At 28.6% G+C, this 16,592-nt stretch overlaps 1 protein-coding gene across 1 annotated transcript in view; it reads right to left on the bottom strand.

Annotated features, from left to right (window-relative positions):
* The window catches only part of LOC123016325 (calpain-9-like), a 44,994-nt gene that overhangs the window by 11,903 nt on the left and 16,499 nt on the right, over positions 1-16,592 (bottom strand). The window contains exon 3 of the mRNA XM_044416654.1: positions 9,737-9,812. Coding sequence (XP_044272589.1) covers positions 9,737-9,812 — 76 coding nt within the window. The remainder of the gene's footprint in view (positions 1-9,736; positions 9,813-16,592) is intronic.

The following is a 16,592-nucleotide window of genomic DNA, read 5'->3' as shown; positions in this document are numbered from 1 at the left end:
ATAAAATTGATTATATTGTGCAGTTTTCAAATAATCATAACACTGTTTTTTTTTTTAATTGACAACCTATGGTAAGTTTTTTCCACATTTTTGTTTGATTTTGTAAATATTATAAAATTATTTTATATTTTTTGATTTGGTTGCAACGTTGCCAATTTTCTGTATTTTTTTAAATCATCTATGGTACGAGTATTTTTATTATTAATAATAATATAATAATAAGGAACTACAATTTGACACTATAGTAAAGAAGGCTCCATCGTTTGATGAAATTTTCATTGTTTTTATTATACAGGGTGCTTACAAAACATGAAAAAAATTATTGTGCAGTTTTCAAACAATCATAATTTTTGTTTTTTACTAATAACCTGCTGTATATATATTTTCCCTACATTGTCATTCATTTTACTAAATTATATAAAAACATCACATTTTTGAATTTTGATTGCGGCGTTGCTAAGTTATTAATTTTTTTTACAAAATTTTGAAAACACATAATTTGTTTTACGTTTTTCTAGCATTAAAATTTGACAGGTTGCTAAAGAAAGCTTTATTCTATCGGTTGATGTAAAATTTTTCTTGTTTTTGTTATAGAGGGTTCTAAATAAAAATGATTACATTATGGTGCAATTTTCAAATAATCATTTTTTTATTGATAACTTGTATATTTTTTCCCTATTTTTATTTGCTTTTTTTTTAAATACTATAAAACCATTTTTTTTATTTTTAAATTTGGTCGTAACATTGCCATTTTTATAAATTTAAAATTTCCTAAACAATATGAAAACATCTTTCATTTTTGGACTTTAGTTGCGGCGTTGCCAAGTTATTTTCTTTTTTACGAAATTTTAAAAATACTTAATTTGTTTTAAGTTTTTCTATCATCAAAATTTTACAGGTTGGTAAAGAAGGCTCTATTCTATTGGTTAATTTTTTTTTGCTTTTCTCTAGGTACTAAATAAAAATGATTGTGCAATTTTCAAATAATCATAACGTTGTTTTTTTAATTAACAACCTGTATATTTTTTTCATATTCTTATTTGTTTTTTTTTGAATGATGTAAAACCATTTCTTATTTTTAGATTTGGTTGCAACGTTATTTTTTTTGTAAAAATTTCGAAAATACTTGCCTTGTTTTAAAATCATCTAGCATTTCGATTAATACTAAAAAACACATTTTGACACGATGGTAAAAAAGGCTTTGCTCCATCGTTTAAGATACTTTTCATTGTATTTATTACACAGCTAACTAAAAATCAAAAAATGAACAATTTTTGGCAGTTTTCATACAATCATAATTTTTGACTTTTTACTAACCTGTATATTATTTTTTCTACATTGTGTTTCATTTTACTAAATTATATGAAGACATCTTATATTTTTAAATTTTGATTGCGGCGTTACCAAGTTGTTGACTTTTCTTTTACAAAATTGTAAAAATACATAGTTTTTTTAATACCTTTATTATTAATAATTAAAAATTAAAATTTTACAGGATGATAAAGAAGGCTTTGTTGTTGATGTAATTGTTTTTTTGATTGTGTTATATAGGGTGCTAAATGAAAATAATCAAATTGTGCAATTTTCAAATAATCATAGCTTTGTTTTTTTTTATTTGGTTGCAATGTTGTCATTTTTGTGTTTAAAAATCTTGCTTTGTTTTATAATCATCTAGCATTTTTATTATTAATAATAGAAAATGAAATTTGTCACGATGGTAAGAAAGACTTAGCTTTATTATTTGATGTAATTTTTATAGTTTTTATTATAGAGTGCTAACTAAAATAAACACATTTTGTTGTTTTCAAACAATCATTTTTTACATATTATATTTTCTCTACGTTGTCATTCGTTTTCTTAAATAATATAAAAACATCTTTTATTTTTGCGTTTTGATTGCGGCGTTGCCAAGTCAATGACATGTTTTGCAAAATTTTGCTACAAGTGCGGAAACATAAATCAGGTGAATGTTAAAAATTTTGCTTGAAAATGAAAATAAAAAATTGAAAGTTATTAATTCAATAGCATACAACATTTTTTTTCTTTTAAGATGTTTTTACAAGAAATCTTGTATTTTTTTATTGTTTTATATACTAAAATTGTAATCTCCACTTTCGGTCACGCTTTGCAGGAAGCATTCTTAGAGTTTTTCTATCGTCGGCTCTGGTGTGGTCTTTGCGTGTATTCAATTAACCTCACATATAATTACAGTCGCCCTGATACCTTTATCATGATTTATTACTTGAAAATTTCAGATAAACTTTGACTTTACGTGAATTAAATGATCTGGAACACGTGCTTTGATTTATTACCTTATGCATGAGTGAATCAAAAAATAGCTGGCTTTGTTACCAAACGTCAAATCAAAATTTTGAAAATGTCTTACTTTCTATATCTACTAGCTGTTCTAGCGTCTGCAGCGTTGTGTATCGTCGCATTTCTCATCATCTCAGCTGGAGATTTAGCCAAATTCAAAGATCTTTACAGGACAAAATCAAAATCTTCGATTTTACCCTTGATCACAAAGTACGGCGACTTAATAACATCTCCGCAAGAGTTGGACTTTCATTTGGCGGGACTGAAAGCCCGTCTCAGGGAGAAATACCAAGAATTTGAGAGTATCAAGTCGAAAGTTCACAAAAGTGTGGATAATCTGCAAAAATTCGATAACTACAAGAAAGGGTGCTACGAAATGCAAGCAAATCTTGTTAAAGTTGAAGAAGAGTGTCACAGTTTGCAGCAGAAAATTGAGTATTATAAGAAAGTCCAGCTGCGGCTGCAGGAAGATTTGAGCCCGGGATCGGGGTTCATGGGGGACGCCGACTGGTTGGCGGGGTCGAGTCGCACCATTTTGTAAATTTTTACAACTTTAGCAATGTTTGAATAGAAATATTGGTAAAGTCTGTTTTTTTTTTAAATAGAATAAATTACCAAGTCAAAATTTTGGTGAAAAAATTGGTCTCCATAGCCACAAAATTTGTTTGCTCTTTGTTTTTGTCCCTAGAAATTTTGTTAAAAAAATATGGTTATGTGTTCAAATTGAGATGTTGTCAAAATTTTGACTTTTATGAATCTTGTGTGCCTGTTTGCTCTTTGAAAGCGCTATAATTGAAAACCTGAGGACAGACATCATTACATAAGGTCTAAAGACAGAATTCAGTGCTAATAATTTTGATAGAAACACACCGCTAGTAAGTACCATTGTACTTACTACACAACATTTTGTGGACAAAAATGAGACTCTTGCTACAAAAACTTTGAAAAAAGTTATTTAGCAAAAGATACAAGTAGGTATTATGATGGTTGGCAATAAATTTTGTGCAATTTATTGAAATGAGCTCAAAGTTGATGAATTTTATAAATTCTTCTTCAGCTTTAGTTTCAAAATTGTTACTTTTTCAACTCATTCCTCAAAAAACGAATCACAAGACACTAATTTAATTGCGTTCTTTACGAGGTTCTTTCTCATTTATGTTTATTTTGTATTCTTGTCGATTTCTTGCTAAAAATAAAGAATATTTAGCAAACTTGCATTACAAATTGCGTCTACATTTTAACAGACCCTTTTTCTAACTTTCTGCTTGCGAACTATTCGTTTCAAAATTTCGAAAAACCGTTAGTGTACCGAATTTGTTTCTTTTTTGGTGTTTCGTCTCTAAATTTTCTTAAACGATTTTTTGTGTTGACGTTTAATGACATTGTTTTCAAATTAATTCAAAAAACCGGAACTGCCAACTTCCTTTATTAAAATTAACATGAATGAATTTACTAGTGATGCCAACGTTAACACTGTTTAGCATTTCCATTTAAAAAAAAACCAGACTGTATTTGTCTTTGTGTTTTCTTTTTTTAACTGTAAATATGTAAAAAACTATTTTTTTCCTATTTCATTTCAAAATTATCTAATATTCAATCTCAAAATTTCATTTTAACAACAAAATTTGACTAAATTTTTGAAAAAAGTTTAAAATCTGAATCAAAATCAAACAATATTTTTTACAAAATTTACCATGCTTTTATCTAAAACGAGTTACCTTACAAGTTTTAATAAGTGAAGTTGGATCATAAAGTGTAAAATCTGTTTTGTTTGCTTGAAGTGCAAACTTAAATAAACAATTTGACGCCAAGTTTTATCTGAACTAGATTTGAAATCAATAATTTTCTAAGCAATTTATGTGCTATTAATAATAGTTTCGTCAAGGTAATTTACTTCTATGATATAATGTAAATATAGAAAATTGTATATTTACCGTCTAGTGTTTACATCACGTAAACCAGTAATTTTATTTTCTAATCTCAATTAACCTTTGAATATCAGTTTTACTTTCACCTAGTGAGAGTATTTTCTAGAGCTTCCAAAGCTCTTTCACACTATTTTTTATTTAATTAAATTAATTAAATCGTCTGTTTGATGACTTTTAACAAATAGAATTATGTATTTATTCCTGGAAATAAAAGCGACGTTTTTTTTTTTTGATTCGCAAATGTTTTGTCAAAATTATTGGGGGATCGCGGCATTGCCGCTCGCGCTCGTTTAGAACTCACACTATCTAATTTGCAAATGTTTTGTCAAAATTATTGTAGAATTAGTGTAAAACTCACGTCAATAATTCAAATTTTTTTTGTCAAAATATTTTTTTTTTGTAAAAGTTTTGTAAATATTTTTTTGAAAAAATTACGTGTAGAACTCACACTATCTAATTCACAATTTTTTATTGTAAAAATAATAATTTTTGTAAAAATTTTGTAAATGTTTTTTTGTAAACATTACGTGTAAAACTCACACTATTTGATTCGCGACTGTTTTGTCAAAATTAATGGGGGCTCGCGGCATAGCCGCTCTCCCCCTTATAGAACTCACACTATCTAATTCACAATTTTTTTTTGTAAAAATTCTTTTTCTTTTGTAAAGATTTTTTTTGAAAGATTTTGTAAAAGTTTTTTGTATAAATTACGTCTAGAACTCACTATCTGATTCCCAAATGTTTTGTCAAAAATTATTGTAGAACACATAATCGGAATCACAAATATTTTATTCATGAAATTGTATTTTATATAAACATTTGTTGGCAATAATTATTCTAAAGACAATTATGAAAAAAGAGCATAGAAAGAAAAGTAGAAAAAATTGTGTGTAATAGCAATTAAAACAATACATAATGACCTTAAAATAAATATACCTCATATATACCTCATTAAGCTAGAAAACCATTTTACAAAAAAAGTAAGTTATTAAACTAATAAATAAATTTTGATTTATTTAATTTATTTAATTACACAAAATCAAAAAAATACAATATATTAAATAAAGTCAATTGATTCAATTGATATTAAATGTATTCCAGCTTAAAAATGACCACCCGCCACTGGTGTAACTTTTCTTCTATTTTTTTTTATTTTTGTTACCATAGTTACGCACATACTTCAGTGCATTTCCTTAGCAACTATACGAATTTAATCAAAGTCGACTCGTCTAAAATGGGTAAAAGGCTTTTTAAATGTTTTTGATAGCATAAAAACTAGGGTGTTAATGATCCATCATGTGTAAAAATCGGAAAGTAGAGTGTGTGGTGTGAAATTTTCCCATCGATATAACGTGACCTAATGGCAAATAGCAATCACCTCTAGCCTAGTTGCGCTTTACTTTCATCATTCCCCCAAATAATTAATCATTAAGTAGTCACGACCAGATCGCACGCCACTGGTGTTGCTTTTCTTTTGAAATCCAAAGGGCGGAAGTCAGGAATGCAAAACTATCAATTTAAAATAGCACTATTAGTGGTCGTTGGTGAAATTATCTTCGCGTTTCCGGAAACGAACGAAAGCGCAATCAAATTCCAGTTGGAAAATAATTAAAGATGGTTTGAGCGTGAGGCAATCATCCGATGGAGCTAATTTAACCATAATGTGATATTAACTGGGCTTGATTTCCAGATGGTTTGGAATTGAGCGCGCGCGATTCCCATAACGCACGTTTCGATGTATTTTATTTTACACGTGACGGCATTCGCTTCCTTGAGATACTTCCTAGGGGAAGTCCCGCAAAACGACAAAACTCAAAAGTAATAAAGCAGCAAAATGAGTAATTACATCACTTTTAAATCTCATTGTTGCCGATTTTCGTAAATTTGAGATATATTATACAGGGTTATTCATAAATATGAAGCAATATTTGAACCTCAAAAATGACCTATAAAATGATGTTAATTTAAATAATAACTCGTGTCCTATCTCTACTGATAAGAATTTTACAGCCCTCGGAATGTGGGTATGGAAATTTGATTTTTTTGTAATAACTTTGGAACTATTTGACCAAATATTACAAAATTTGGAACATTTCCCTGTGACAACATACCCTTTAAAATGGTAATCACGAGTTGCAGGTCACATTTTCTGTGTTTTTCCATTTTTTTGCTCTCTTAACACCAATTTTTTATTACCCAAATCGATAGAGTTATCAATTTCGATTAAAAAACGCATAACCTTTAATACCCCTAAAATGGACCGTTTCAAAGATATTTTAATTTAAACTGAGGACTTCACAACGCTAAAACCAAAAAGTAGGGATTTTGAATGGATGATATCCACGGTAAAAAATGACCATGGTCTCACTAATCGCTGTCAGGCATCTGTCAACTTTGACATTGGACGATTATTAGACAATTAATCGAAAATATTTAATAAAAGAGTTTACCTCAGATTCCAAACRTAACTTAGAATAAATCCAAATGGATCTCGTAGCATTTMATTCATRAAAAATTCACAAAAATTTATCGTCAAAGTTAACACATGCCTGGCAGGGATTTATGTGACCATGGTCATTGGTTTCCGTGGATACCACTTATTCAAAATCCCTATTTTTTGATTTCAGCGTTGTGCAGTCCTCACTTTAAATTAAAATATCTTTGAAACGGTCCATTTTAGGGGTATTAAAAGTTATGCGTTTTTTATTCGAAATTGATCACTCTATCGATTTGAGTAATAAAAAATTGGTGTTAAGAGAGAAAAAAATGAAAAAACAGAGAAAATGTGACCTGCAACTGCTGGAACCGGAAATTGAGTGGATGTATCCGGTTTTCGTGCTTACCAGTTCAAAAGGTATGTTATCACAACGAAATGTTCCAAATTTTATAATATTTGGTCAAATAGTTCCAAATTTATTACAAATTTCCATACCCACATTCCGAGGGCTGTAAAATTCTTATCAGTGGAGATAGGACACGAGTTAATATTTAAATTTACATCATTTTATAGGTCATTTTTGAGGTTCAAATATTGCTTCATATTTATGAATAATCCTGTAGAACGCGTAAAAATAGGTGACACACATTTTTTTATTTTTTCAATGTACAGGGAGTTTCACACAACCTTTCGAGGCTTACGTCTAATATACGCACCCAAATATACAAAAGTCACAAAGCAATAGATGCAAAAAATACACATTTAATTATTTAATTTTTGGAAACCCATGAGAGTAGTTGTCAAATTAATCACTGTTTTATTAAGTCATAAACTTCAATTTTTCAGAAACATTTATTATTTGTTCTATCAAGAGACGGCGTAGATATGACTCTAGTTTATCTATCTTAATTACTAACTAACTAAAAACGTTGTATTCTTTGAAAAGGTGGACAAACTAGAGAAGATTATCCAATTTTTCAAAATTCGTATTTTGCATCATACAGGCGCAGGCCTTGTAAAAATATGTAAAACACCCTGTATATTGAAAAAATAAGGATGTACAAAAGCCCTATAACTTACAAATTTCAAGACTGAATTTTTTTTTTTTGAGAGCGCTGCAAGTGCGTTTCCACGGAAACTATATCTAAAATTACTCATTACCGTAATTAATAAATTAAATTGTTTTAACTTCTTTATGTTTTATTCATTTTTTTTAATATCAATAATATATATTCAAAAAATGTCTACTTTTTGTATGAACCTTTTTTTCAATTATTTGTCTTTAGAAAATAATAATTATTAAGAATGAGTTATGCGATTCTTTTTCTCCAAATAGCAACTTATTTGAATTTTTTTTCTATAAAAATTGACTAAAATGTGGACCGTCACATTTTTTTACTACATTATCATTCATCGATTAGTTTTTTTAAATAATAAATAACTTTTTTGTATACGCTCCCAAAAATAGCTACTTTGCGGACTCATTTGAGTCCCCAAAATGAGTTTTTTCCAGACTCAATAAAATAGTACGCAAAATGGTTATCTTGCATACTCAGACCCCAAAAACTGTTTTTGCGGACTAAAAAATGAAATTGGTTACTATGGTGGCGAATTTTTTTTTTTATTAATAAGAGGTGTGATTTCGTGTTTTGGGAGCTTTAACAAAAAAATCTTGTATGCACGTACGCAAAAGGTTGGTGACTCCTCTCATTAATCACGATTCGTCCCCTAAAACCCTATTTTGCGTACTTGATACATAAATAGCTATTAAGCAAAAAATCTTTGGTTCCATACTTTTTGTTGACAATTTGAAAAACATTGTGATTCTTTAAAATATTGTTTTAATTTAGCAAACTCCATAAAAGGAATGCGAAACCTACTCACTTTTATCCTAAGGTAACTTAATTAACGATTTTTTATATATTTTTTTAAACATGCAAAGGTTTGGATTTATTATCGAAACTGTAATTTAAACTTTTTTTAACAATGTGTACCACAAAAATACCTGTTTTGTTAATTTTTCTGCGTGTTTTTAGTATACAGATAAAATATTACCTTCTAGCTTCAAATAAGGCCCACCCACCATCAACATAAAATAAGGCCCATGTTTAACATTTGGAGTAGGATTTTCCAGTAATCATATTATTGATAATTAACTTAAAAAAATTTAATACACAAAAAAAACAACATAAAAAAATACAAAAAAAGTAAAGAAATTTCAAAACATGAATTACTATGTACCGTAAAATGAACATTTTTCACCATTTACAGGTAACTTAATATTAAAATATAAAAAGTACTCCTTCTTTACCAATATTGATTTTTAAAAAGTAAATGTTAATAAACTATTGGAAATTATGTGTTTTATTTAGAATAGTTTATTAGGGACGGAAATTGGTATTTTTTATATTTAATTTCAATGGAAACGCTACTTTCAGGCGATCCTAGGTATTCACTATGCAGCGGTTTAAAAAAAAAATAAATTCAGCCATTTTTAAAGCGTCCGTCTTGAAACTTGTATGTGAACATAGTAAAAATCTGAAGGCTTTTATATTAATTTTTTAGGAATTTTAAAAACTTGCGTAATTGTAAATTTTTTTGTTTAAACGATATATTTTCAAATAATTTGTTAATAACAAGTTTTTGAAATACATGCATTACCACGACCGTAGAGTACCTATTTATATCTATTGTTTTAAAAAAATCATTTCAATATGTTGATTTGTTCTTGAGATATTTTTTTTCGCTTCGAATTTTGTGCATCCCTGTTTTTTTTTCAATATACATTGAAAAACTGTAAAATACGTGTCACCTATTTTTACGCGTTCTGTAACAGATCTCAAATTTACGAAAATCGGCCACAATGAGATTTAAAAGTATCGTTTTGGCATGGAATAACTCAAATGCGAATTCCAGTGAATTTTTATGGGTTTTGTAACGTCTAGTTGCGAGTTGGAGGACATTACCCATCCAGGTGTGATTAATAAAACCGAAAAAGTCGCATTCACAAACATAAGGAATTTTTCACCGCCATTAAGTCTCTTCGTATCATTACCTCGATAAAGTCGACTGCTTGTCCTCCGGTTTGGTAGCGTGTCCGTTCATCCACGGTCTTCCGGTACCGTTCATGCCTGCAACAATAACCAAAAGTGAAAAATCCGACTAATTTAAATTACCCTAATGGCGGAAACCGTTGAGCTTAAGATAAAGAAAAGTCAGTGGAACAGTTATCTCGGCTATAATTGTATTCAAATTTCAGCGAGCAAACGTATGCATGGGAATGCATTTCTAACCGTTTTACTTTCACTTCGTGATTTGACTTACCGGCCGATGGTATTGTGCGAAGTTGCGGTGAAGTGTCATTACTTCACCAATGATATTACAAATTACCGACATTACGAGGAAATTGCTAGCTGTGCGTTACCGCTTGTCAAATTTCAAATTTTTTAAAATTAATTTTATACTCTTCTGATAAAAGATACACTTAAATTCAGAAAAAATACTCTTTTTAAATAATGTCAATTTGGACCTTCTTCTTATTAAAAAAAATCAAGTTAGCCTTGTATCTTAAAAACAAGCGACGGTGAAAAACTGAAAGAAATCACCAGTGATTTCAAAATTGACTTTCCGTGTGTAAAGTTTCAAATAATTCTGATAAGGCGTTTTTGAAATATTATGCAATTTTCAAATTTTTGGCCACCCCGTATGGCTACGTTATTCAAGTTTTATCCTTATCCTACAAAACACCTCTTTCTAATTAAACTAAATTACGAAAGAAAAAAATGTTTTTTGTAATTTATTTGTCTCATGAGACTTAATAATCTTACCAAAAAACCTCATTTTTTATCGACTGTTTTAACATCAACTGTTTAGAAATGTAATAATTTGACTTGAAAAATGTGTGTGCGAATATGAATAAAAGCCATTAATCAAAAAATTCATTAAAAAAATCTCTAAGGAATTAAAAAACCTACTCTATAAGTAAACAATTTAAAAATTGCTACCTAGCTATTCCTTACCGCTTGTCAAATTTCCACTATTTGTGCTTCTGTTGAAAGATAACACAAGTTAATTCAGAAAAAAATACCAAAAATATCAATTTGACTCCGCTCGTTAAAAAAAATAAGTTGCTCTTGTATTTTAAAAATAAATAACAGTGTAAAAGTGAAAAAAATCGCTAATGATTGATTTCAGAGTTGTATCTGCGTCCAAAATTTCAGAAAATTCTGATAAGGTATTTTTTAAATAATAATCTTAATTTTCAAATTTTTGTCAACCCGGTATAACAGTGATTCAGCAAAAGAAAACTCCTTTTTTTAGTTAAACTAGAATTATAAAAAAATGTTTTTTTATCAATTTGTCTCATAATTTAAAAAAAATTACGCGTATTATACCAAAAAATCTCATAGCCTGTTTTTTTTATATCAACTGATCAAAAATGTAAAATTTAAAATTTTCGAATTTAAATAAAAAGTATTTATCCAGAATTTTTTTTTGTTCGTTACCGCTTGTCAAATTTCAAACTTTATATCAATGTTTGTGCTTCTGTTGAAAGATAACACAAGTTAAATTCAGAAAAAAACACTCCTTTCAAAAAATATCAATTTGACTCCTCTCGTTAAAAAAATAAGTTGGTCTTGTATTTTAAAAATAAATAACAGTGTAAAAGTGAAAAAACCGCCAATGATTGATTTCAGAGTTGTCTGGGTATCTGTGTGTAGAATTTCAAAAAATTCTGATAAGGTATTTTTGAAAGAATAATCTATTGACAACCCGGTATAACAGTATACCACGTGACTCAGCAAAAGAAAACTCTTTTTTCTAGTTAAACTAAAATTATGAAAAAAATGTTTTTTTATCAATTTATCTCATAATTAAAAAAAAAAATACTCGTATTATACCAAAAAATGTCATAGCTTGTTTTTTTATATCCACTGATCAAAAATGTAAAATTTAGAAATCTGTTCGAATTTGAATAAAAACTATTTATCCAGAATTTGTTAAAAAAACTTAAAGAATTAAAAAACCTTACTCTTCAAGTAAACAATTTAAAAATTGAACAAAATGTTCTTGTACTTACAAAAATCACCCACAAAATTTGTGTTTAATTAAACCAAATTGAATTAAAGCAAGTAATTTGATTTTGGTAACTTTTGTTTTTATGTTTAGTTTTTTTTACAAGTATACAGGGTGTTTCGCACACCAGAAAAAAAAGTCTACGTAAGATAAGATACCAGGAGCATGGAAAAAAGGTTTAAAAAAATCTATCTATAAAAAAATTTGACATTTACTTTTTGACTTTTGACATTTTTTATGTCTATTTAATATTAATGATGGTCTTGTATATGTTTTTTCATTATTATTTATTAAGGGTAAAAAAAAATTGTCAAAAAAGCCACAAATAACTTTAAACATAGTTAGTTACAATTTAGAATAGCCTGTAGCAATAAAAAAACTTGAAAAATTATTTTTCCAACAGAAATAAATGTAATCAAAATGCAAAGTTCCCGTAATTTCAAAATTTTTATGGAAATACCTTTTTTAACTTTTTTTTTCATGTTTCTGGCATCTTACCTTATTTTCAAGGACGCCAGTTTTAAAACACTTTGTATTTACTATAATTTCTTATGAGGAGAGGATTTGTTTTCTTTTATACAACATTTACTAAGATTCTAAATTTGTAGGTAAGTAATAATTTTATTTAGTGAAAAAGTCTTTTCTTTGAATAGTCTGTTTTTTTTTTGTTTATTGTATTGTTTTTAATACTAACTTTATTTTTAATTTATATCTGTCTAAATTTGTTTGTTTTTAATATCTTTTTATTGTTAGTTTAATTCCTACTCATGGGTTGAGGGTTGTAGGTCGGGATTTATTTAAATTAGAAAAAGGTGTTTTAAGGGGTGTGGATAAAACTTAATTCACCTGGTATACAGTGTTTTTTTTACAATTGTGCAAAAATTATTCGAAGCGAAGCTATCAGTCTAAATTATGTAATAACTAATAATCCATTGACGTTAAGAAAACCGGAAAAATCTGAGTAGTTAGTTTAAAAGTGATCAACGGATTTAAAATTGTCAAATTTTGGTTACTTTTGCAATTATCTCGATAACTTCGCTACAGGACGATATTTTTTTGTATAAAATACTAAATTAAAAGTGCTTTCCAATAGTACCAAACATGAAGATCTAAAATTGGATATACAGGGTGCTTTCTTAATATTGCAAAAAATTGCAGCCACATGTTCTGCATCAAAAAACAACACTAATTTGTCAAGTAAACTAAAGTTTTGTTACAGAGTGATAAAGTTTTATGATAAAAATTAAAATTTATTAATTCCTCTGAGACCACTTGAGTTACTTTTTTTAAATTTTACAGGCTTTGTAAGCCCCTGAAACTGCTTATTTTTTGGCAATTGTACTTAAGTACGTCATTGAATGTCTTTTTTGTGTAAAACATTAAAAGTCTCTCTGTTCGCTGAACTGTGTTTTTGCGATTTGCTAGAAAAATGTAAAAATGTTGCTCCGTTATTTCGCTAATTAAACTAGTGTTCTGTATCAGTTCCATTAACGAATGTAAAACAGAAAGTTAATAACCGTCTCACTCTGCCGGAGTGAAAAATGAGCAATTTTCCTTGCCAAGTTACGCATTCGATTTTATCTCTTCATCGATAAATTAAATTCCACCATCCAGATTACAGTAATATCTGAACGGTTGCATCGACTTGAAATCAGTGGCGTATCAAGTGATTCGTCGCCAGCAGGTGCCCCGAGCTCCTGGTGTTTTCCAAATTAAAACATCAACAATGTCCTGACAGTGTTACAAAACGTGTTTCGATTACTATGCATGGTTTGGGTTTTATACACCAGACACTTGACAAATTCAAATAATTATTTACTGACAAGTTTAATAGACGCGAGCTTGTTGGAACATCATTGTAAATACGCTCCTGTCGTACGGCTTAATCAAAAACAACATCCATATTTGCCACACGATCAGATTACTCGAACCCCTCTCTCCTCTAATAATATTAGTTAAAATATGTATTGATGGACTCGCTGTGTGGTCGTCATTTAATTCAGAATGGAGGAAATTGCGATGCTGACTTCAAGACCGGTCTCGTCATCACGTGGAAAAATCGTAATAAGGTCAGGATGAACAAATAAAGTGAGTCAAAGAAATGCAAAATTTTTATTAAAACACAATCATATACATTAATTAAATAAAGTCGAGGATACAGTTAACACTCTTTCAGACGTACACGTGACCTTAAAAACAATCAGAGCAGGCGTTGCATGGGAACATGAACAAAACTAACCTGCCAACACGATTAATTAACGAATTTGATGCGAATTTAACTGGAGTTACATTTCCTAGATTTTTATTTTATTAAGTAGAACACAAAGTTACAAACTCGAGGCATTTTTTTTATATTTGAAGGACGACACAACTTATAATTACTGTTTATAAAGAAAAATTATAGGTTGTTGCTGCTTCTAGTACGGGGTTATCCATTAGTGTTTTAGTTTTTATAACAGTTTGAATTATCAAATACGCACTAGAAAATTTTATAAATAACAAAGTTCTTCAGTAAAAATAAGTAACCCCTAAGTGAGATAATGTAAAGTGTAAATATAACGGCTATTTGTGTGTCAAGGGAAGAAAAATATGTATTAATGCCCTCCTATTGCGTCGGGCTGTAATTATCTAAGGGAGAGAATGAGGCTTTACCCCAATGTTATATATATGATTTTTTCAACGGCCCACTTCTCAAAATTCCGTTATAAAATTCAAATAAAAGATTTAAATTAAAAATGGTTGATTCCGGTAGGTATACCTTAGTTTCCATCATGAAGTAATGAGGTCTCCTTAGTACTTATCGTTTGTTTTTTTTTCAGTTTCAGTTTGGGGCTGCAAATAGTCAAAAATACAATAATAAAATGAGTGATTCAAATAGAGAACTCGAATTAAACGTTATCGTCACTAAATTTACTACCTCAAAAATCTCGAACAAGGTACGAAAAGGAGTTTATTGAGTTTTTGAAATATCACTTTGTAAAAGTAGGTATGTATAATGCCAGAAGGAATATTTTTTCTTCCAAGAAAGAAACATTTTTTTTCTTCGAGAGGTATTAGCGTACTTTCATGAGATATTTAGAGGGTGGAAAACAATATTTTCTGATGATTGGGTTAAAAATAGTTATTTGTATTACAAGGGACGAAAGTGTATTTTTTTAGAAACATCTCGAGAAATAGTCCAAATTTACTGTACCTACAAACCGTACATCGTTGAAGAGCTTTTCAAAAATGCTATCGATACGTGAAAACGAATACACAGGGTGTTCTATTTAGTTATAGACAAATTTCACACTTCTGGGTCAACCTATATACAAGGTGAATAAAAAGTATAGAACCATGATGTTTTTGTATAAACTAAATACTTTACGAAAAAATATTTAGTGCAAGTAAGTACTATAAAAATGTAATCGTTTTTCAAGAATAAAATTTTTCGAAATTCTTTTTAGGAATTTCAAAAATGTTATTCTTTATAAACAGTCACGTTTTAATTGTACTTTATGCTACACTAATTATTTTTTTCGTAAAGTACACTATTCCAAAAATTAAAGGAACAAAACATTTTTCTAATTTTTTTGGTGATTGATCAAGGTTTTGCAAAAGAATTAAAGAAACAATTGCACATATTGTTTCTGCCTAACCATCGAATTAAAAAAAACATTTTTTCTTCGTTTTTTTACAATTTTGCATTAGTTATTTGCTAAAAATAAAAAATAAACAATTTTTTTTTGTTTGTATTTTGAAAATCTGTAAAAACATCCAAGAAACTATAATGTTTCATTTAAAAACAAATCAAAAAATGTAAAACATTTTTTTAATTTGTAAAAAATGTAAAAAAATTCAAGAAACAATACTGTTTCATTTTTGAAAAAAAATTAAAAATATTTTTTGGATTTTTTTTCAAATTTAACTAATGCAAAATTGTAAAAAATCATTTTAACGAAGAGACAATGTTCAGAAACAATATGTACAATTGTTCCTTTAATTCTTTAGTAAAACTTTTATCAATTAGTCCGAGAAAACGGTGTGATGCATCGATTTAAAAGTTTACAGGGCTATGGAGGGTATATCAAGCTGTAAAAACACCTAAAACATTAATCTCCTCATCAATATTAGTGAATACGCTGTAGATTTACTAAAACAATGCAAAAAGTTACTTTTTTCTCTTTTTTTTAAATCAATGTTGAGACTGAAAAAATTTTTTTTTCAAAGAATCATAAAAGGACCTTATAAGACATTTATTCCAGTTTTTGACACTACCTTTATATTCTCTGTTTGGTCATTGGTTGCTGAGATATCGATGATCAAAGACAAAAGGATCCTTTTTCATTTAAAATCAGATATCTCAGCGCTAAATTGACGTAAAACGGAATATAGAAAAGCATCATGCTATCCGGCCTATGCATTGGCTTAACTAAAAAAAACTAGAAAATCTTAAAACGAGAAACTGAAAGCTTTTTAAATCTCGATAAGATACAGCTTTTCAAAAATCACCAAAAAATTTAGGAAAATTATTTGTATCTTTAATTTTTTGGAGTATTGAAGTTAGTTTACGAAAAAAACCTTTTGATTCCATATCTTGTAAGTGAAAAATGACATTTTTTGGTAATTCGACAAAAACGATATTATCTCAATGTGATAATAGCATATTTTTATAGTAATCTATAAAACATTTAGTTAAGTAAAAAGTTTTATTTAAATTATTGTTAGTGCAAATAAGGGAGAACAAAAACACGATTAGCCCGTCACTTCAAACTTTTATTTCAAACACAACGCGTTTCAACCACAAAGTGGTCATCCTCAGGTGAGAATAAAGTTATAAAAAAGTTTTATTCACC

This window comes from Tribolium madens, unplaced genomic scaffold (genome assembly GCF_015345945.1).
Source record: "Tribolium madens isolate multiple individuals breed KSU strain unplaced genomic scaffold, Tmad_KSU_1.1 Scaffold_1;HRSCAF=32;Tcas5.2_LG8, whole genome shotgun sequence".
Classification (NCBI taxonomy): Eukaryota; Metazoa; Arthropoda; class Insecta; order Coleoptera; family Tenebrionidae; genus Tribolium; species Tribolium madens.
This window is presented reverse-complemented; position numbering and strand designations above follow the sequence as displayed.